At 37.6% G+C, this 22,069-nt stretch overlaps 1 protein-coding gene across 6 annotated transcripts in view; it reads left to right on the top strand.

The window, feature by feature from the left end:
• Nucleotides 1-22,069, top strand: part of PTPRZ1 (protein tyrosine phosphatase receptor type Z1) — a 192,751-nt gene that overhangs the window by 82,616 nt on the left and 88,066 nt on the right. For all 6 annotated transcript variants that reach the window (XM_010343696.3, XM_010343691.3, XM_074379147.1 and 3 more), the window contains exons 3-4: nt 17,686-17,865; nt 20,578-20,729. In XM_010343696.3, coding sequence (XP_010341998.1) covers nt 17,686-17,865; nt 20,578-20,729 — 332 coding nt within the window. The remainder of the gene's footprint in view (nt 1-17,685; nt 17,866-20,577; nt 20,730-22,069) is intronic.

Below are 22,069 nucleotides of genomic sequence, written 5' to 3'. Positions count from 1 at the left end.
TGGCTCAGACTAGAAAGCAGGAGTAGCCCTACCCTGCCTTAGTAAGTAGATATGCAATTTCTACACTCAATATTATCTCCTCTTCAAAACCTATTCTGACACCCCAGGGAAGTGATCATGTGCACATATCCTTATTAAATTACCTGTAATTTTCATTGCATTGATTTGTTTATATGTATGTCTTCTTCTTCTAGACCTTAGTCTTACTGAAAGAAAATTCATATTTGTATTTTCAGACCTAGGAGTGTTACTAGAAAATATATAATAACTAATACAACAGGTAACAGACTATCAAATGTCCAGGGAATCGAAGGTCAAACAAGGTCAAATTTAGAAACATATTTGTGGCCATAGTTTATTTTCTAATTACCCATCAAAGTTATAGATATGTATGCTTTAAATATGGTATCAGAAGACTAAGTCATAAAATATAATTTTGATTTAAAAGATTATAACATCCAAATGTGTCCCTAAAAGGCATCATGAATTTTGATCAAATTAGATTTTAGATCTGGAAGATTTCTTCCATTTTATGTTCTAGAGTTCTACCAAGTGAAATCACAGTGAGTTAATTGGGAATAAATGTTTTATTCTAAGCCAGTTTGCCAGATTTTATAGAGATATGGTCTAGAATCAACTTACTTGAAAATTCCAAAATTTTAATTCAGTTTCTTAAACACAGGATACTGGTGTCTTCTTGGAGCTGAGATAGATATGACCTTATTGCTACCAGCATTACCTTTATCACTGAAGAAAAAATACTTTGCAATACTTTTGTCTTTTTGTTTTTTTTTTTTTTTTTTTTTTTTTCCTTTTTGTGGAGATCAGGGTCTCGCTACATTGCCCAGGCAGGTCTTGAACTCCTGGGCTCAAGCTATCCTCCTGCCTCTGCCTCCCTAAGAGCTGAGATTATAGGCGTGAGTCACAGTGCCTGGCTGCAATACTTTTGATACTACTAGTATAACTTTTAAAAGTTTTATTTTGAGTAATGAAAAAGAGTGACTTTTTTGAAGAAGTGTCCTATTATTACTCTGATGTGAACACCTTTCAGAAATGTGGTGTTTATTATTTGGTAGTGGCAAATGTGAAAACATAGGCATTGCATTAACTAAACCAGGGTGAACAGAGAAATTTGCTGACCTGCGAGTGCATTGTTGACTTGTACCTTGTACTTAACTTTGACCATTCCTCAGTATTAATTAGTTAAAAATGTCTCAAACAGATGTCAGCTAGAGTTCTCAACCTTTCAAACATGTGAGCTATGCTGGCTCAAAAGCCAACCTGCCTCTCCATCTCCTCAAATTCCACTGCCTGTGGAAGTCCTAAGCCTGCCTTAGAATTTCTGTGACTTTTCAGGGGTTTTCACTTCTCAGTGTCTACTTCACTTCCTTTGCCCCAGCTTCCTGACAAACCTTCTCTATGTAGTTATATAAAGACAAGGAACCTGCTCATCCAAAAAGAGAAATTACTTAAATATATTGTTACTGAACAGTCTGCTGCAGAATCTTCCCCTCGGCTGAATAAAGTGGACACAAGTTTAGATACATTTAAATCCATGCAAGTGTATCTCCACCCACCCCTCCCCACCCCAGCCCTGTAATAAAGAGTTGAAGGTGGCTGGCACCTGTAATTACAGTGCTTTGGGAGGCCGAGACTGAAGGACTACTTAAGGCCAGGAGTAGAAGACCATCCTGGGAAACATAGAAAGACTCTATGTCTACAAAAAATGTTTAAAAATAGCTAGGTGTGGTGGCACGTGCTTGTAGTCCCAGTTACTTGGGAGGCTGAGGCAGTAGAATCACTTGAGCCCAGGAGTTCAAGGCTTCAATGTGCTATGATCATGAACTGCATTCCAGCCTGGGTGACAGAATGAGGACTGTCTCTTAAAAAAAGAAAAGAAAGGAAAAGATTTGAAGAATCAATTTATTAAAAATCAAATATAGTTGGCTTATATAATGAGCCAAATTATTATTAATATTTTACTTTAAGATTGATATTCCCTTAACAATGACTCCTAACATTTTAGTTTAAAGCTTTTCTCTTTCAGCCTTTTAATGTATACACTTAAAGAGTAGGGTCACATGCTAATACAATGAACTATTGCAATGAGTCTATTTGCAATGTAAGCTGATTACCAGCTTGTTTTCGCTGATTTATAAATTGTCATGTACCAGAATTACTTATATAAAAACATGTAATTTATACATCATCATTAAGAAATGAGATAGAAAAAAAGGGAAAAGGTCAGCATTCAGGCTTCTGCTTAGCTTATAGAAGCCTCTTGATTGAGACTAATTTTAAAAAATAAGTGGAAATTCAGGAAAGAGGCTAGAGGCATCAATAGACAAGTGACTTAATGTCACATTTGAAAAAATTAACTCTAGTTCTTAAAGTCACTTTTAAGATTTTAAAACATCAAGCCATAAATTTGCTATCTTTAAACAGGAGTTTGGTGTAATTATCAGTTAAGGACTTTTTTACTTTCTCATTTTAGGTCTTTAATTTGGGTAAGAATTTTTCATCTGTTTATTTTATACTCCACAGGTTCTCTTGCTCTCATTAGACTGTTTATTACAACTTGCTTGTGAATAAATAAATGTTAGTTGTCATAATTTTTCCAAATGATATCTATATGAGTGTCTGTCTATCTAACTTTCACTTGGTTTGAAAAGATACAATAGCCAGACTGGGAAAATATAGATGAATGGAAAAGGCAAATAGGTCTTTATAAAGAACAATGCAGGTGACGTCTGGTGTCACATAATGTTGATTATTATTCAGCTATGTACATGCTTTAAAAGATCAATTCAAGATGAGATTTGGGTGGGGAAATAGCCAAACCATATCATGAATAAATTATTCTTTATGTTAGTCTTTGTCATTGCTTTGTAATACAAAGAAAGCAAGGTGAAGACTAACCTTTCTATTGTACGGAATCATCAGGCTAAATTTTTTGCATGATTGCAGTCCCTGGAGACCCCTGAGAGATTCTGGGAGCCAGTGGTGCCTCTCTGGCCACACTGACAACAAGGAAGTGTCTTAAGGAATAGTTCACTTCAGCCATTTTTATGCCACACATTGGTTGTCATGGCCATTAAGGAGAACTCAGTGTAGATCCAAGAAAACGGTGATTCTTCCCGTTCTTCCCAGCCACCTACCACCTGAACCTAATGCATCATTGTACAATAACCACAAAGGATGACAAGGGACTTGGCAACCAGTTCCTGGAGGAATTGATGCTATTGGCTTTTGGCTGGTGGCACCATCATCCTCAGTCATCTAAGCCAGAGTCATCAAAGTGAACATTCCCCCATTCACTGCCTCCCCCACTTCCACCCCCACAGCGAATCAACTTACCAGTTCTGAATTTTTTCTCAAATATTTAAATCTGAGCTTTTAAATCATTCTCAAAACATGTTTCTTCTGATCTCTGACCTAGTTTAGATCCTTAATCGTCTTCACCTTACCTGTTCCTAAAACCTTCTAACTGATCTATCTTCCTTCGGTTTTGTCTTCCTTAACTGTGTAACCACAGTTACCTTCATAAAATTTAAATATGACTGTGACACTTCAACAGCTTACTGGAAAAATTTCAAAGCCTTTGTTCTGGCGTGCAGAGCACCCAAAATTTTCCATGTGTTTTTCAGCCCCTCCACGCACTGCCTTGCGTTCCATGTCTGAGCACATAGAACCTCCTACTGTCCTCCCCAAACGGCCATGCATTCTGTCTTCTGTACGGATGCTATCTGCTGTCTTCCTCGATGCCTTCAGCCCTGGATTTCTTCCCTGCCTTCAGTTAGATACCTGTTAATTGAGACTTAGTTCAAGTACCTTTTTATCTAGAAAGCCTTATTTGCCTTATATCCTGTCTGGGTTAGGCACCTCTCTTCGGTGTCCCTGGAATATCCTATGCATATTGCTACTAAGGTCACGAGACTGTATTATAATTGACAGTTTTTATATCTTTGGTCCTCACTAGAACATGAGTTCTTTGATGATGGCACTTTTTACTCATCTGAATCTATTGTGCCAGGTATATATTCTGCCTCACACTAGGCACATCATAACTATTTGATAAATTAGTAAACAAAAGCTACAATCAGTAGCATTAAGTTTTGATGTCATCTGTGGATACAATAAAATATAGAATTCCTAGCAGTGGCAGCAGATTTATGGCTGTCATAATGGATCCACAGCTTCTTTCTTGTTCCTTGAATGTGACCAATAACAGTGCATCTAGGAGCTCTCATGGCAGAGTGTTCTGTGATAAGTGTACACAGAAAAGAGGAACCAGTGACTCAAATAGGAATTAAGCCAGAAGCTTCTGCCTTACGGGCAGCATGGGCTTCAACCAAAACAACGAAACAATGCTGTGGTTAGCAGGGGTCCTACCATGAATGGAAGGATACCAGGTTGCAGCTGTGTCTCAGACTTCAACTCTGTGTCGTTGACCCTTTTATCAAAGGTAGGAAACAGCAGCCGTCATGCCCTATATCTATAATAAGTATGTGGACAATAAGCTTTGAGTACAGACCTAATGGTGTGTCACTGTCAGAGACTTGTGTTGTTTTCCACTGCGCTGCTGCTTCTGTGCTATCAGAACTTAACTCATCAGTTATTGAAGAAGGGGAAACATCAATGACCACGAGAGGACTTACCATGACCCTAAGGCAACTTTCAAAGCTATTGTTCAGGAAGAGGTTTTTATATCCCAAACCAAGGAGTAATTTCCACCAAGACTTTTTGTTGTTGTTGTTGTTCTGTATTTGCCATCTCATTGGTAATAGCAAGACTGCAGCAACAAGGAAAGAAATCTCACTCTGTTGCTCTCATCATTCCATAAACAGTTTGCCAGCCTTTCATTAACTGCCATTAGTTAACAGCAAGGACTATAGAAAAGTCCTGTAGTTAATCAACCTGCATTGCCTTCAGTCCAAATCCTGAGTAGTAAATAAAACACAGTGGGTGCAATTAGATAGAATCAGGCAAATATAAAGGGCATAACATTAGTCACAGTGTCACCTAATTACTGAGTCATTTTTTTTTTCTTCTGGAAGTGGTGTCTTGTCAGTTGGGGTATAGAGCAACAAGAACTCTCTGTTCCAGGGCTTTGTTAAATTTTATCTATGATTTTTCCCTTTTTAAAGACAAAAACAAAAACGGAATGTCTCTCTCTGTTTCCCAGCCTGGAGTGCAGTGGTACTGTCTCGGCTCACTGCAACCTCTGCCTCTCAGATTCAAGCTATTCTCCTGCCTCAGCCTCCTGAGTAGCTGGGATTACAGGTTGCACAACACCATGCCCAGCTAATTTATGTATTTTTAGTAGAGATGGGGTTTCACCTTATTGGTCAGCCTGGTCTTGAACCTCTGACCTTGTGATCTGCCCATCTCGGCCTCCCAAAATGCTGGAATTCCAGGCATGAGCCATTGTTCCCTGCCAGTTTTTCCAATTTTAATTAAATATTTGATACCAGGTTATAGCAACAGAAATACTACAGTATTGGGCTTCAGCACTATCACTCTATCATCTTATAATTTAAAGTGAAAGATGTGAGGACTTTGTGGTTCTGACTGATAGCTTTTTAAAAATTATCTTTCTTTCCTCATGCCAGGTTAGAGATAGGGGTGGTGGGGAGAGATCTTCAACATCCTCTCTCAGAACCTCCAGTTCTCTAGCTTTTTATACTTCCACCACACTCATCCTACTGATTTCCACTTGGGACTGTAACTACCTGCCCTCTGCTTATCCGTCATGACTACTGACTGCCAAACATTTCTTAAAAATTAACAAGTTAAACCAAAAATACATACTTTTTTTTTTTAATTTTTATTTGTTGGAAGCCAAACTGTATCCAGCTTTATTAAAGACATGTTCCATAAACACAAATGGTAGTTCAGGCAGGACATGGGCAGACAATTATTAACAGTGTACAACACCTTTCAAATTCCCTTCTTCAATGGACTACCAAAAATCAGAAATCCACTATAAAACTCAATGAAGTCTTCATCTGATGCACTGAACAGGGAAAGTTTTGAGTGAGGCTTGACATTTCACATTTAGCATGTTTTTAACAACTTTCTACAACTGATCCTGACTTTCAGAAATGAAATGAAAATGGCAGAATTTATTTGAAGATTCACAATCTAGAAACAGAACCACTGCTATTTTGAGGCACGCTGTCTCAGTGGCATGACTGAAAAGTCCAGGTTGCCTGACACACTGGTAACCAATTATTGGGGGTCAGGTCCCAAAAGATGTCTGGGTTTAAGGGAGTTAATTCTATACTAAAAGGTGAAAAGGGAGCAGAGGACATAAGAACAAATTTGTTTTTCCATACCACAAGTCTTTTGTGCCAAGATGGCCATGTGTGTCAAAGTCAGGAACTCTTTCCTCCTGAGAACCAAGAGGAAGTCTCTCAAAACTAGAAGGGAAAGGTGTTTTCCTGGTATCAATCCAGATTCAGAGACTTTCTGTCAGTGATATATGCCCCTTCTCAAAAAACAGCAATGCAATGTTCTGTATCTTAACAATATAGCTTTAAAAATAAAAGTAAAACGAAATTCTGCATTTTTATAACATTCGATAAAAAATAATATTTCAAACTGTACAGTCACCAGTACACAGTTATCAAAAATCCACACACTTCGCTTGGCATCTCCGGCACCTTCAGCTCTCCGTGCCTGATCTGTTTGGCATCTCGGTTTTCTGCAGGGTTATTCCCCTCCTTGACAGCACCAGCTTTTCCCTTTTTCCCTTTGGGCACCTTCTCTCCTTCCTTTGCAGGGCCTTTTTAGACTTGGGCTTTGGCTTTGGAGGAGCAGGTTTAGCAGACAATCTCGTGGATCTTCTCTGTGGTTCATCCTTTACTTCGGCTTTACCTCCTTTAGCATCCCCTTTAGCCCTTCTCTTGAGCATGGCGGTGGTGATGGCGGTGGGATGTAGGCGCTGGGTGCAGGACATGGCTGAGCACAAGACGCAGTGTGCACGAGCTTTGGTCTGTCCAGGGCTCGATCTCGCCTCTTCTCTTCCAATACACACTTTGAAATAGTGCCTCTATAGGTTTGCGATCTCCCACATCCGGAGAGCCCTCAGTGCTTTCCCTCAGCCTGAACGTCCCCGATTTTATTCTTCAGTGTTTCCTCAAGACTGTTCTCCCACCTGCTCCTCCCTCGCAGTGAATGATACTGATTCCAGGTTTTCTGAGAAAATAGGGAAAGGATTTGAAAAGATGTGTACTGTTGGGCCGGGTGTGGTGGCTCATGCCTGTGATCCAAGCACTTTGGAGGCCAAGGCAGGCGGATCACCTGAGGTTGGGAGTTCAAGACCAGCCTGACCAACATGGTGAAACCCCGTCTTTAAAAAAAATAAATAAATAAAAGATGTGTACTGTCTGCCTGCCCATTTACGTATACTATCCGATTTAATTTGCACAGTCCGAGAGGTGGAGATTATTCTTTCTTTTACAGATAAGGTAACTGAGGCTCAGGAAAGTGTTGGTGCTGAGATTGAGCTCATGTTAGTTCCACTGCCGAACTTCTCCCATGTGATGGGATGCAGCTATAAAATAGAAATACTGGGGCATGAATGTCATACTTCTCACTCCCCTTTTCTAAATATAGCTAAATCCGTATGAATCCATAGTCCATGACTCTCTCGTGCTTCTTTCCTCCCTCAGGCTAATAACATTCTATTGATTCTTTGTATTTTGTATTTTCTCTTTCAGTAGATTTGATCATCAACTTTCCATAACTTCAAACTCCATCTTTTAATAACTCTTTCCTCTCAATATGTACACATACTTATGTTTCCCTCTGTCTTAAAAAAAATCCATTTCTCATCTTTCGTCTGTCTCTGGGTGCCACCTTATCATTCTTCTTTCGTTCACGCAAACTTTTTTAAAAAGTACTTTTATTCTGCCGGCTCCCTGTCACTCACTCTGTAGTCTGAATTGCAAGTCCGTCATTTCACTGAAATGGGTTTAGTCTATGAACGTGGGATTTGGATTTGGGAAATCACCAAATCCAATACTCACTCTTCAGTCATGACCCTTGGGCAATCTCTCTGCTGTGTATGACACCCATTTTAGGATAATTACTCATTGTTGAAACCATGTTTCTATGACTTACTTTCATGATACCATTTTCTCCTAGGTTTGCAGTTTGTTTTCAGGCCCCTCATTCTCAAGTCCATTTGCCACCACCACTCCCCGTTATGCTGCCTCAGTGTTAATGCTCTCCACTGTCTTATTGTTGAACCTCTTCTTGCTTGTCAACTTTGATTGAAGTATTTCATCCTATCTGTGGTTCTAAATGTATGCTATCTGTATGCTGATGCTCCCCGGACTAGCACCTCCCAGGCCCATATTTTTGGTTTGTTTGTTTGTTTAATGAACTTTCATGGAAATTTCCAAGTCTGTAGGTTCAAAACCAAATTCAAAGTCTTTCTATTCATACTCTCTACCAACATGACTGGTACCGTGATACACTCAGGTGTATCAGGATTTTAGAAGTCATCCTTTGCCTTTCTCCCTTCCTCACTCCCAAATAAGAACCCTCTCAAACGTCCCTAACCTTCAAAATGACATCTCTTGGTGGTGGTGGTGGTGGTGTTTTTGAGACAGAGTCTCACTCTGATACCCAGGCTGGAGTGCAGTGGCACCTCTGTTCACTGCAACCTCCGCCTCCCAGGTTCAAATGATTCTCCTGCTTCAGCCTCCCAAGTAGCTGAGATTACAGACAAGCACCACTATGCCAGCTAATATTTGTATTTTTAGTACAGATGGGGTTTTGCCATGTTGACCAGGCTCCTGACTCCAAGTGATCCGCTGGCCTCAGTCTCCCACAGTGCTGGGATTACAGGCATGAACCACTGCGTCTGGCTGACATCTTATTTACTGTCTTCAATTCTCTTGTATTTATTTGTACTTCCATAATTTCTTGCTTTAACTAAAAATTTCTTTCTCTGTAAGATTTGTTTCATTTTCTTATTAAAGCAATAAGCTAATTATGAGCTGTTATGAATATTATATTTGTTCTGTTTATGGATTTAATTTATGCTTAACACAGATTATAAAGTCTTAATCACTTATCCTCAATGTAATAGTATTCTACTGTGTTAATGTCCCTTGATCTTTTTTTCATCTTGTGTTTTTTATTTTTCCCCCCTGTGGTCTGCAAAAACAAAACAAAACAAACAAACAAAAAACTCTTCAGTTAATTACATTATAGAGCAGTAATTTTGTTGTTATGTTTTGTAGTGTTTTTGTTTGTTTTATATATATATATATTTTTAAACTTGGCAAAGGTAAAACTTCAAACAAGAACTTTACAAAAGGTTTCTGGTCTATTTCTTGCCTATTGGTGCTGGACTTAAATGATTTTCTTAAATATCATAATGCTAAAAATATCAAAATGCTAAATTTGTTCTAGAATTTTCCTAAATAAATTGAAAACTACCTTCTCTGACATGTAACCCCCTGTCAATTGCATATATCAGCCAGACTTGTGAAGAGTTTTTGCTGCCCTGATGTGACTGTCCCATTAGTAGAGAAAACAAAGGAAAATGTAGTTTGACTAAACAGGTTCTCTTTCTGAAATTGTTTGCATTTGATCTGCCTTTTTTGCAGCTTTAATAACAGCTATAATCAACCTTGGGTAGGTGCTTTGCTCTTTCTAGCTGCAGAAACTTCTGTCTGGCCAAAAACACAAAGAGGCACACTGATTTGTACATGGAAACAACACCCTCATTCTTATTTTCATTATGGGAAGTTGTCACAGACAGCCCTCTTCCTTTGCTTTGAGTCGATTCATGTGATGGCATTTATTATTATGACACATAATCACTTAGTGATTGTCATTCAGTAACTTTAGTTTTTAGTTTCTTATCTTTGTGGAAGCCCCTTTTTTCAAACAGCTAACTCGTGCATCTGAAAAGTGTCTTCTTAAGTATATCATCTTTCCATTTTGCTGGAATTCTAAATTTTATGCTACTTTTTATTGAAAAAATACTGAATTACTTCATTTCTGTATTTCATCAAACTGAAATTTGAATCCTAGTCACTCAGCACTGATAGCTTTATACTATTTAAACGACTTTTAAATTTTGGTGTTTTGGTATATTTGTTAGCATATAGAAAGCAGGCCCTAGGTAACTTATAAAGCTGTGACGTATAGCGTATGGAGTACTGAGTAGAGTCTGTTCAAGGCAATTGGTGCTAGATGCTATGAAGATTACTGCAGTCTGCACTTCAGCATTACAATTATTTTACCTTTTCATAATATTTTAATATGTAATATGTAGAGACACAAACTTTTTTTTGAGACGGTATCTTGGTTTGTCACCCAAGCTAGGATGCAGTGGCGTGATCTTGGCTCACTGCAACCTTCACCTCCTGGGCTCCAGCAATTCTTCTGCCTCAGCCTCCCAAGTAGCTGTATTACAGGCCTGTGCCAACATGCCCAGCTAATTTTTTTGTATTTTAAGTAGAGATGGGGTTTCACCATGTTGGCCAGGTTGGTCTCAAACTCCTGACCTCAAGTGATCTGCCTGTCTTAGCCTTCCAAAGTGCTGGGATTACGGGTGTAAGCCACTGCACCCGGCCCAGACACAAACATTTTCTTACATCAAAACCTGGACTACACAAGAAATTCATTAAGAATAAAAGTAGGATATACTTTTTTCTTAACAACAATCTTGATCTTTGAAGAATCAGTTCTATATATACTGTTATTAAAATCTTAATAATAGCAATTTATAAGAACCTTTAAAAGAAATCAATATTGGGATTTTTATTACATATCTATTAACTTTCAGTGGCTCTCTACTACCTTATAAAAATTTATAATTTTTTGGTCCATTAATCTGATATTTGATGATAAGACTCAATAGGAACAATGCAAAAATGAGAGAAGAGGGGGAAAATTAATTTTTTTCTTTGACTTTTATTTCATCTGCATAATTTACTCACCTTTTCCTTCAAATATTCAAAAACTTGCATTGGTATTTTTTTCTGACGAATTTCCTCTGTTAGACTTCAGTTTTTCTAAGTTAAGTTTTTCTTGTGTTAATGTCTGGTGGAGTAATGTTTCCTTGCACAAAATGTTTTTTAAGATATGTTTCTATCTAGAACGCTAACTGCTCAAATATGTGTAGCACATAAACATTGAAGTGTGCTAACCATAGTTATCTCACTGAAGCATAATTTTTCATTCAGCAAATGTTGACTTAATTCTTAACTGCCAGGCTCTAAGAAAGGTACTGCAACATTTTCTTACATTAAAGAAACATAAATAAGAAACAGACATATTATAGTTTAAATAAGTACAGTGATGCTATAAAAATCAAATTAAGACAAATAGGAGATGTCTCTGAAAATGATCATTATGCAGCCTCTCCTTTCCTGCCTATCCTGCATTTCTACCTGCTTAGTTTCTCTGATGAGACGTATATGAGCTCCTTCCCCGTCCAAAGCCTCCCTGCCTCTCATTGGCCTCCCCAGGCACATTGATCATCATTTGCCTTTCCATCTCCCTCTGTAGTATATCCTGGCATTCACTCTGCTCATTGGACTAAACTGGACTTCTCACTGCTCTCAGTATTGCCTGAACTTTTCTACCACCATGAGTTTGCTCAGGCTTATCACTCAGCAGGATATGCCCTTGGTTCCTCCTCTGCCTGTCATAATTCTGTCCGTCCTTAAAGGTCTGCATTAGTGTGCTTTTGTTATCCATGTTTACTTTCCTTCATTACATCTATTCCTTTTAAGCATTTGTCTAATTGTTTAACAGACCCCACCCTTCTGGAATGTAATAATAAACACACAGGTAAGCTAACAATCTTGAATTCATGCATATCCCCTGCGGAGCCTAGAATTGCTTTCCATTCGCTTGGAATAGAGGATGCATACGAATGCAAATATTGAATACATTCATTTGATGCACACAGACTATTTCACAAGTATTTAATTTGCTTCTAGCATATGCCAGACTCAGAATTTGGCAATGGCATATAGGTGAAATAGGCAAGTTAACAGACAAAATACAATCTGTTAAGTGCTTCAGTGGAGGTAAGCACAGGAAATTTATAGGAGTGGTACTAAGTCAGGTAGGTCAGTGAGTGTATGAAAGAATGGATGCACATGTAAATGAATACCTTGTGTTAATTCTCTGGAGCTCCCATTTAGTATTCTGCTGTCCTCCTTGCCAGTTAATCAGTTTGATAATCTGCTGCCACTACTGCCAGTGTCCCCATTTCTTCCTTCACAATAGTTCCTAATAACACTCAGGTAGATATAATATAATGAATTCTGTGCACCTGCTTTCTCAGATGCATCATCCTAGCTTTTAACCTCTATATGGACTGATGTCTCTAGTTGCCAGATTAAACATTTTAATTTGGGAATTCAAAAAATAATGTTTTAGGATCAGGTGTGGTGGTTCACACCTGTAATCCCAGCACTTTGGGAGGTCGAGGTGGGAGGATCATGAAGTCAGGAGTTTGAGACCAGCCTGGCCAATATGGTGAAACCCTGTCTCTACTGAAAATATAAAAATTAGCCAGGTGTGGTGGCACTCACCTGTAGTCCACGCTACTGGAGACGGTGAGGCAGGAGAATCCCTTGAACCCAGGAGGTGGAGGTTGCAGTGAGCTGAGACCGCACCAGCGCACTCCAGCCTGGGCAACAGAGCAGGACTTTGTCTCAAATAACAATAACAATAAATGCTTTAGAATGAGATTAGTCTATAATTTTTCATTATTAAAGACAGATAAAATGTATTTGGTGCTTCTTTTGTCTATGTTTTATTGCTGTGTTCTGTTTAGCACTTCATTAGTATATTTCCTTTGGTTTTCTACTCATGATCTGAAACAGTCTCCCTTTCAGAGCACTTTGCATGAAGAATTTTAAGTTCTTATTTTTTCAACTTCTGTTTTTTTTCTGTTTGTTGGTCTTTCCACTAAAAAAAAAGAAATCATTTACTTTATTTTATTTTGGTCTCTTTTATAAATTTGCTTTTTAATCATGGAAAGAAACTCTCTTGAGCCTGCGATATACTAAGTACTGTTGTTGATGGCAGATGTGATATCTCAGTTATTTCTTCTTGGTTTAAAATAATTTAAACAAGAGACACACAGCAAAGGAGCTGTAGCATAGAATAATTTATTACAATAGATAAAGATATTTTGAAAGTTAAGTGTAGAATAGAGAGTTACACCCTGAGAGAGAAAGAATTCAGGACAGGCTGCTCATAAGGGTGAGACAGCAAAAACTGGTACTAGGGAGACACCCTTTTGGAGAGTTTTAGGTGGGGATACAGCCAGACCATATCAAACACCTACTATGTGCCATTCTTTTTTTTTCCCTCAGTGCTGGCATGTGGAAACAATGAATAAACATCTTAGAAGATTGTTCATAAAGAGGTGGGAAGAGGTGTTACTAGTAAGGATGGTCTAGGTGGTCTTTTGGGTGCACATGTGCAGTGACTGTACGTGCTTGTTCACATGTTGCATGTCTCGTTAGCATCTTAAGACTCGACTCAGAGGTGTGTTTTTTACTATTATAATGAGCATAGGATCAGTTTGAGGACAGGCAAAATCAAAATGCGCATGCACTTTCTTGACTGGCTATCCTGCCTCATTATGATGTAGTAAGTGATTTAAATTTGGTCCCCACTCAGTGTCATCATTCAATGCACTTTAAACATACCCAGTATCATTGTGCTATATGTTATCCTAACCTCATATAGTTCAGACTTCAGGTCTCTGATACCCAGCCACAGACGTTTTATAGGGACTACAAACTAAATTATCATGAAACAATCAAATGATACTGAGAGTTGAGTAAAGAAATGCTTCTTTTATACATCAATTATTTTTTCATTTTAATGCCATGTTATTTTTGATCTCTATGAGCTCAAATTCATAAAACAAAAGGCCACTACTTCTTGTTGGTTTGATTCAGTTATTCAACAGATGTTTATTGAACACTGTATAAGTTTATTCTCATGCTGCTCTAAGGACATATCTGAGACTAAGTCACTTATAAAGGAAAGAGGTTTAATTGACACACAATTCTGCAAAACGGGGAAGGCCTCAGGAAACTTACAATTATGGCAAAAGGGCAAGCAAACACATCCTTATTCACAAGAGAGCAGGAGAGAGAAGAATGAGGACCAAGCAAAGGAGGAAGCCTCTTATGAAACAATGAGATCTCATGAGAACTAACTCACTGTCATGAGAACAGGATGGGGGAAACCACCCCTATGATTCAGTTACCTCCACCTGGTTCCTCCCATGATATGTGGGGATTATGGGAACTAACTTCAACATGAGATTTGGGTGGGGACACAGCCAAACCGTATCAAACACCTACTATGTACCAGGCTTTTTTTTTTCCCGAGGTACTGGGATGTGGAAACAATGAATAAGCATAATTAATATGTTAGGAGAAGAAAAATGAAGTAGAGAAAGGGCATGGAGAGTGACCAAGGGAGGAAGTATACTGTTTTACAGGGTGTTCAGAGAAAGTTTCTCCAGTAGATGCTTTTGAGGAGAGATTTGATTGAAGTTAGAAAGCAAGTCATTAAGCCTTACATTCATCTGTGGGGAGTATTCCAGCCAGCACCAACCTGGCTCAAGGGACAAAATGGAAGCCAGTGTGGCTGGAACAGAGTGATCAAAGCATAATAGTAGAGAACAGGAGCAGAGAGGACATTAGTGGGGATTTCATATAGAATCTGTTGGCTATGACAAGGAGTTCATGTTTTATTTTGGGTGAGATGAAAAGGCATTGGAGAGACCTGAGCCAAGGAATGATGTGATTTGGCAAATATTTTTAAAAATTATTTTAGTTACTGAGTTGAATTTGTTTTCTTTTGCTGCATAACAAATTACTACAAATTTACCACCTTACAACACCACATATTTATTATCTCACAGTTTCTGTGGGTCAGGAGTTGAGGAGGAAGGCCTGCTTAGCTGGCTTTTCTATCCAGGGTCTCACAAATCTGAAATTAAGGTGTCTCATGTGAAGGCTGGGGTCCTTTTCCAAGTTCACTTAGGGTGTTGGCAGAATTCACTTCCAGGAGGCTGTAAGGTTGTAGGACTGAAGTCTCTGGGTTTTTCTTTTCCTTCCGTGTGTGTGTGTGTGTGTGTGTGTGTGTGTGTGTGTGTGTCTGATTATCAGCCTGTTTATGCTCTCAGCTCCTAGAGGTAGCTCTCAGTTCTTAGCCATGTGCCTCCTCACAACCTGGTAGATCACATCTCCAAAACTAGCAAGGAAATCTCTCACACTTTGAATCTTTCCCCAATTTGCTAAGATGGAGCTTTCTATAACATAATGTCATCAATCACAGCAGTGATCCACCATCATCTTTGCCATCATATTTAACTGAATCAAGGAAGTGACTCTCTCTTTATATTCATAAGTCCTGCTCATGCCTAATGGGAGGGAATTATACAGGACGAGTACACTATCTGGTGGAAATTTTGGGGCCAAGTCACAATTCCATTTACTACATAAGTGGAACTACTACAGAATTGTGGAAGGAGGAAGAGAGGATTCTGGAAACCAGTTAGAAGGCACTGTGGAGTCTAAGCTAGTGTTTCCCCAAGTTTAATGTGCATATTAATATCCTTGGCATTTTGTTAAAATGTAGATTCAGACTTCGTAAGGCTATGGTAGTGGCCTGCATCTCCTAACAATCTCCTAGGTGATGCCAATGTTGCTTGCAGGATAGCAAGGTAGAGGCAAATGATGAGGATGACTTGGGCAAGGGTGGTAATAGTAGAGATAAGAAGTGGTCTGATTAGGGAAATATTTTGAAGGCAGACACTAAAGGGCTTGTTAAAGACATCAAGATGACTTCTAACTTCAGGGGATGTCAAAGACTGTGAAAGGAGTTTACTTCAGAGCAGAAAAGAGTTCAGTTTGGGATAAGATGCTTTTTAGATTCTCAGTAGAGAGAATCACAAAATGCGATGGAAAATAGCAGGTTTATACATCATATTCAGTGTTATTGAAGATTTAAATCTTATGTTTCTGTGCATCACAACTATGTAACTCTTTCTAAGTGTGCTTAGAATTTATTGTAATGTATTAAAAATGTGAACAATGAAGAGGACCTAATTGATTTGTGCTGCAGATTCATTTTCATTCTCTTCCATTGACGTTAGTAAAATAAAGTGTTTTCTTGTCCCTATGTCAGAGTTCCTTACAGTGAAATACACATCACTACTCAAATCATTAACACTATTCCTAGAATCTGAAATATGCACCATGGTGCATATTTAAAATACAATGTACTCAAACACTCTCTAGGTATAGACCTAGACTTTAAGATGGTTTTCAGTACCTATTGATTCTAGCAGATGCCTCAATATGAGATGTATTACCAGATTTTTCCATGACTGTACAGGCAGCTTTATAGTGTGACTAATTGTTATTTCTTTTCTGGGAAAAATTGTGCAATGTTACTTTCGTCACATTGTGATAGGTGGACATTGGATAGAGCTTGCATAAAAGTTAATTCTCACTGACTGTCTTCTTTCAAAAGAAGACAGTGTAGAGTAGGATTGTACCAAAGATAAATTTACTTATAATCCCCTAAACCTCAATTATGTAAAATGTTGGCTTTACCCATTCTCATTTTGAGAAGGAAAAGCTTTCAGAAGAATGTAAGCTGCAAACTACACTGCCACTCCTTTTTTCCTTGTGATGGCCGTGGAAATGCTAGAGTTTAACCAGAGACCTGGACTCACAACGTATCAAATATTTTCAAATAACTTTAGTTAGAACATGCCTGTGCTTAGCACTGCTGGGGTGCTAAGTTAAGATGCAGTAAAATAAGATTACGGGAGGTGGTTCATGGTTTCAGGTAAAGATGAAATAAAGGCAACAAAGGGTAGTTTTGGTTTAGAGAACGGTTCATACTGTGCTATGTGTGAAAATTCAGTTTATTGTAAGCAAACATCTTTATAGAAATCCCTGTTTTGCTTTTCTTATTGTTAAACAATAAAATGTGCTAGGCTTTATGACCAGATAAAAATGGGAAGGAGATATTTCAAGGATAGCTTGATGATTACGTTTTTATAAATAAGATTCTGAACAGATAGAAATTAAACCAAACTATTCAATGGCAGAGGGTGACAGTAGGTCTGAAGGCGGCTACTTTTATGGAGAGTGTTGAGGAAGTCAGAACTTTGCTCCTGTATCTGGACTCCTTTCAATCTGGAACCCTGGGCTAGGACTAACTACCTTACAGGACAAGTAGGCATTCTGTTGATTTGAAAGAATTGTGGCTGCTGAACAAAGCCATTGTTAAACCCTAGACTTGTCACGTTCTGAGAGGTGACCATTAGATCGAGCTTGCATAAAAGTTAGTTCGCATTAACTCCCTTATCACAAAAAGAAAATAGTGGAGACCAAACTTGTACCAAGCCCTGGTTGTTGTTCTATAGACTTGTTATTTTAGAGTAGCATGGTTGTTCTGTAGACCTTTTGTAGTGTTTTACATTGAAATCCAGAATCTAAATCTAGGCATAATTATTTGATGCATTAGTTCAAAGATGTCAAGCATTTTTATTTTACTATTGTATTTATTTTTATGTACTGTATTAACTATAATATAAAGTTTAACTTTTGCATGGCAATTTAACAAACTAAATGTCTTACTCTTTCTTTTCCCTAGGTGCACTGAATCAAAAAAATTGGGGAAAGAAATATCCAACATGTAATAGCCCGAAGCAATCTCCTATCAATATTGATGAAGATCTTACACAAGTCAATGTGAATCTCAAGAAACTTAAATTTCAGGGTTGGGATAAAACCTCTTTGGAAAACACATTCATTCATAACACTGGGAAAACAGGTAAACGATTTGCATTCTCTTTGCCTTTAATGTATTTTTCAGAGCTGGAGTATGTTTAGACTAGTTTCATCTCATTTTCCTCTGAATAATGTACTATGAACTAGGTGTAAGTTATATGTAGAAGAAAACAAGTGGAGCAGAGAAAATGGGAAATGTAGACAATATTTTGACAATTTGTACAAAAAACTAAAATGACCAATGTCATCATGTCATGTTTTCCTACAGTGTACCAATGATGATGCTGCCTCTAAAGAATGTGACAATGTGATTTACAGCCAATATAATTTAGTCAGTTCCTTAGTCAACCAGGGTTTCTTTTTCTTGAACATTATAGTTTGATCTTTTCTGCCTACCCTCATGTTATATTCAGTATTTGGATATGAGAAAAGCAATGGACAATAATTGAAATTTAAGAAAATAAATTTCTAGCTCTCCTATATGGAAGGCTTAAAGTTGTATTCTATCCTTAGGAAATACTCTTAGTGCCTTTTTATTGAGACTATTTTTTTTAAAAAATATGCAAAATATAATACATTAAAATGTAAATAACAAATTCTAACAAGCTGTATGTGGACAAATAATTTCCAAAAAGTGACATATTTTCTCTTTTTATATTCAAGGTTTTTTTTTAAATAGTATATTTGGAAATTATGTAAAGGCAAATATATACATAAAACAAAGATTAGAAAAATATTCAAAATTATAATCGTAGCTCTATGGGGTAGTTTTATCATTAGTGAATTTTTTTCTATTTTCTATATTTAGGCAATGTAATTATTTGAATGTAATAATTTAATTTCAAAACTCAAAAGAGTAGTAGCTGGGCACTGTGGCTCATGTCTGTAATCCCAGCACTTTGGGAGGCTGAAGCCTGCGGATGATTTGAGGTCAGGAGTTCCAGATCAGCCTGACCAACATGGCAAAAACCCATCTCAAGTAAAAATACAAAAACTAGCTGGGTGTGGTGGCACACTCTTGTACTTCCAGATACTCAAAATGCTGAGACAGGAGAATCACTTAAACTCAAGAGGCAGAGGCTGCAGTGAGCCAACATCATGACGTTGCACTCCAGCCTGGGCAATGGAGTGAGCCCCTATACTAAACAAACAAACAAACAAAAAAACACTCATGCCAGACTCAATGACTCGCGCCTATAATCCCAGCATTTTGGGAGGCCCAGACAAGTGGATCACCTGAGGTCAGGAGTTCAAGAACAGCCTGGTCAACATGGCGAAAGCTTGTCTCTGCTAAAAATAAAAAAAATTAGCCAGTCATGGTGGTGCATGCCTGTAATCTCAGCTACTAGAGAGGCTGAGGCAGGAGAATTGCTGTATCCAAGAAGCAGAGGTTGAGTGAGCCAAGATCGGGCCACTGCACTCCAGGCTGGGCGACAAGAGCAAAACTTTGTCTTAAAACAAAACAAAACAAAACAAACAGACAAAAACTTATGAAAGTAGAGATTTTTCTATATCAGAGCCTGATATGTCATAAACACTATATCTGAATGCATAATTTTTAAAATTATTATGTTACATGTAATAATTACCTAAAAGTATATTGTCCCAAATCTTGACAGTTTTTATTTTCAGTTTTGAAGGGTGTTACAAAGTAGTAGGGCATGGAACCTCTGCTTTATTTTTCATAGAGGAGAGTGGTTATTAGATCATTGAGCTAATAGAGCTACTGTACTTGGGTTTACCACTGGCTCTTGAAATGGCAGTGGGGAACCTTTGAGCAACTTAGCCTTTCTGTGACTTAATTTCCTTATCTGTAAAATAAGGATTATATAGTATCTACTTCCCAAGGTTGTGCAAGGATCAAGCAGATAATACATGTAAAGTAATTAGTATAGTCCGTGGAACATCCTAAGTGATAAGTAAATGTTTGTTGTCATTGTTATTGTCCTTGTTATTATTATTATTAAAGGGAGTTATACCCCTAGCTGGCTAATATGTTGTATTCAGTCCCTGATGCCAACAGTGATTTCTCCCTAATGGAACAGAGACTATTTAAATTGTACTGAAAGACATCAAAATTTTGCACTGGACTCTCAAAAGCACTCTCCACAAGACTGCTAAAATATAGTCAGATAATATCTGCTGTGGGACTCATACAGGGGAGTTTAAGCTTCTGATGGTTGCCACCCAGGGTTCAAACATGAGATGGCTAAAACTCCTCCGTAAGAATGAGTTTCCTGCCTTTCCTGCCACAGACAGGAACCCAGGTTCTGGAGCTTGATGATGAAGCCTGAATGATATATGGAGGGATAAGCAGCAGCCTAATAAGGAGTAGAAATGGGCTGAAAGTAGGAAGGAGGGATCACTCTGAGAAGGCTTTTTTTTTTTTTTTTTAAACCTTTCTGTTCCTTTCCCCTTTGCTCTGTCTTCTTATTACCATCTGACATATCCTAGGGAAGCAGAGCTTTCAAGGAACAGCTATCTTAGGATACCAAACAGCAGGTGGACTGGCTGTCTTCTGATCTTGGAGTCATACACCGTCAGGATCTTTAGCTTAGTTTGCATTTGTGGCAATACGATATATTAAGTATATTGTGCTGACCTACAAAGTTTGGCTTCTAAAATGGCGACTTCATAGTTTGTAAATTTATCAAATAAACGATTTTCTTAATGTAACTTAAGTAGATGGAAATTTAGTTGAAATTTAAAATTTTGATTTTCAGAAGTTTAGATGTAATTGTGTTTCTTTCCTTAGTGGAAATTAATCTCACTAATGACTACCGTGTCAGCGGAGGAGTTTCAGAAATGGTGTTTAAAGCAAGCAAGATCACTTTTCACTGGGGAAAATGCAATATGTCATCTGATGGATCAGAGCATAGTTTAGAAGGACAAAAATTTCCACTTGAGGTAAATCAGGAGATCCACTGTTTACTATTTTATTTTCTTAATAATTCATGTTTTTATTTAGCGTATAATTTGATGAATTTTAAAATCAAATATTATAATTTTTAAAGTGATATTTTGATTACTTGATTAATATACTAGACTAAGCTAAATGAGTATAAGACTTATCTTTCATTTGCCACTTCCTGATAACCCAAAGTGCCACATAATAGGTAATCAATAAATGTGGATGAGTTATTGAATGAAGGAAGGAAAAGGGAAAATTGTATTAACATACTGGAGAATCTTTTGATTAAAATGGTAAAATTTTTCAGCTTTAAAATTGGCAAAGTAAATAACTATAAAAAAAGAGCGTGCAGTAAAATATTTTCTTACATGTCTGGAGAAAGTCAAAATTGGTAGACTTTCTGGGAAGCTGCTTGCTTGTTTTTATTAAGAATTTTAAATAATTTACACTCGATACCGAATATTTAAATGTATAGCCATTTAATCTAAAAGTTTAAAAAGTGCAAAAAATTATTTAAAATATATTGAAACAAAAGGCAATGCTTATTTAAATACATTATGGTGGATATTATAGGTCTTACAAAAATCATGTTTTTGAATGATATATTTACACAAAAAAGGTTAATTATATTAATGGTTTTAAAAAGAAACACGTTAAATGGTATAACCAGGATTATTTTTGCAATTTTTAAATACATGAAAACTAATTAAATATTAACTGCAAGTGGAGTCTGAGTCAAATGGACTAGGTTTGCTTCTTGGCTCCGCCATTTGGTTATTTGTTGCAAGACATCACAATGTATACATTGTTTAACTTACCTATGCTTCCATTTCTCTTCTGTGAAATTGACATCATAGCTGCTCCTGCCTTTTAACATTATTATGGAAATTAAATGAGGGATTGACTTATTACTAATAAAAGTAATTGAGGGGCCAGGCATGGTGGCTCACACCTGTAATCCCAGCACTTCGAGAGGCTGAGACCAGCAAATCACTTGAGGTCAGGAGTTCCAGACCAGCCTGCCCAACACAGTGAAACTCTACTTTACTAAAAATACAAAAATTAGCTGTATGTGGCAGTGCACATGTGCAATTCCAGCTACTTGGAGGCTGAGGCATGGGAATCACTTGAACTCAGGAGGCAGAGGTTGCAGTGAGCCAAGATCATGCCACTGCATTCCAGACTGGGTGATAGAGTGAGACTCTGTCAAAAAAAAAAAAAAAAAAAAAAAAGGTAATTGATGGAAATCAAGAAAATATTAATAATAATTTTCTCTGGGTGATGGCATTATAGGTGCCTCTTATTTTCTCTTTTAAAGTCCCCATATTTTCTAAAA

The sequence above is a fragment of the Saimiri boliviensis genome, chromosome 10 (assembly GCF_048565385.1).
Source record: "Saimiri boliviensis isolate mSaiBol1 chromosome 10, mSaiBol1.pri, whole genome shotgun sequence".
Taxonomy (NCBI): Eukaryota; Metazoa; Chordata; class Mammalia; order Primates; family Cebidae; genus Saimiri; species Saimiri boliviensis.
The sequence above is the reverse complement of the archived record's forward strand: the minus strand, read 5'-3'. Positions and strand labels throughout refer to the sequence as shown.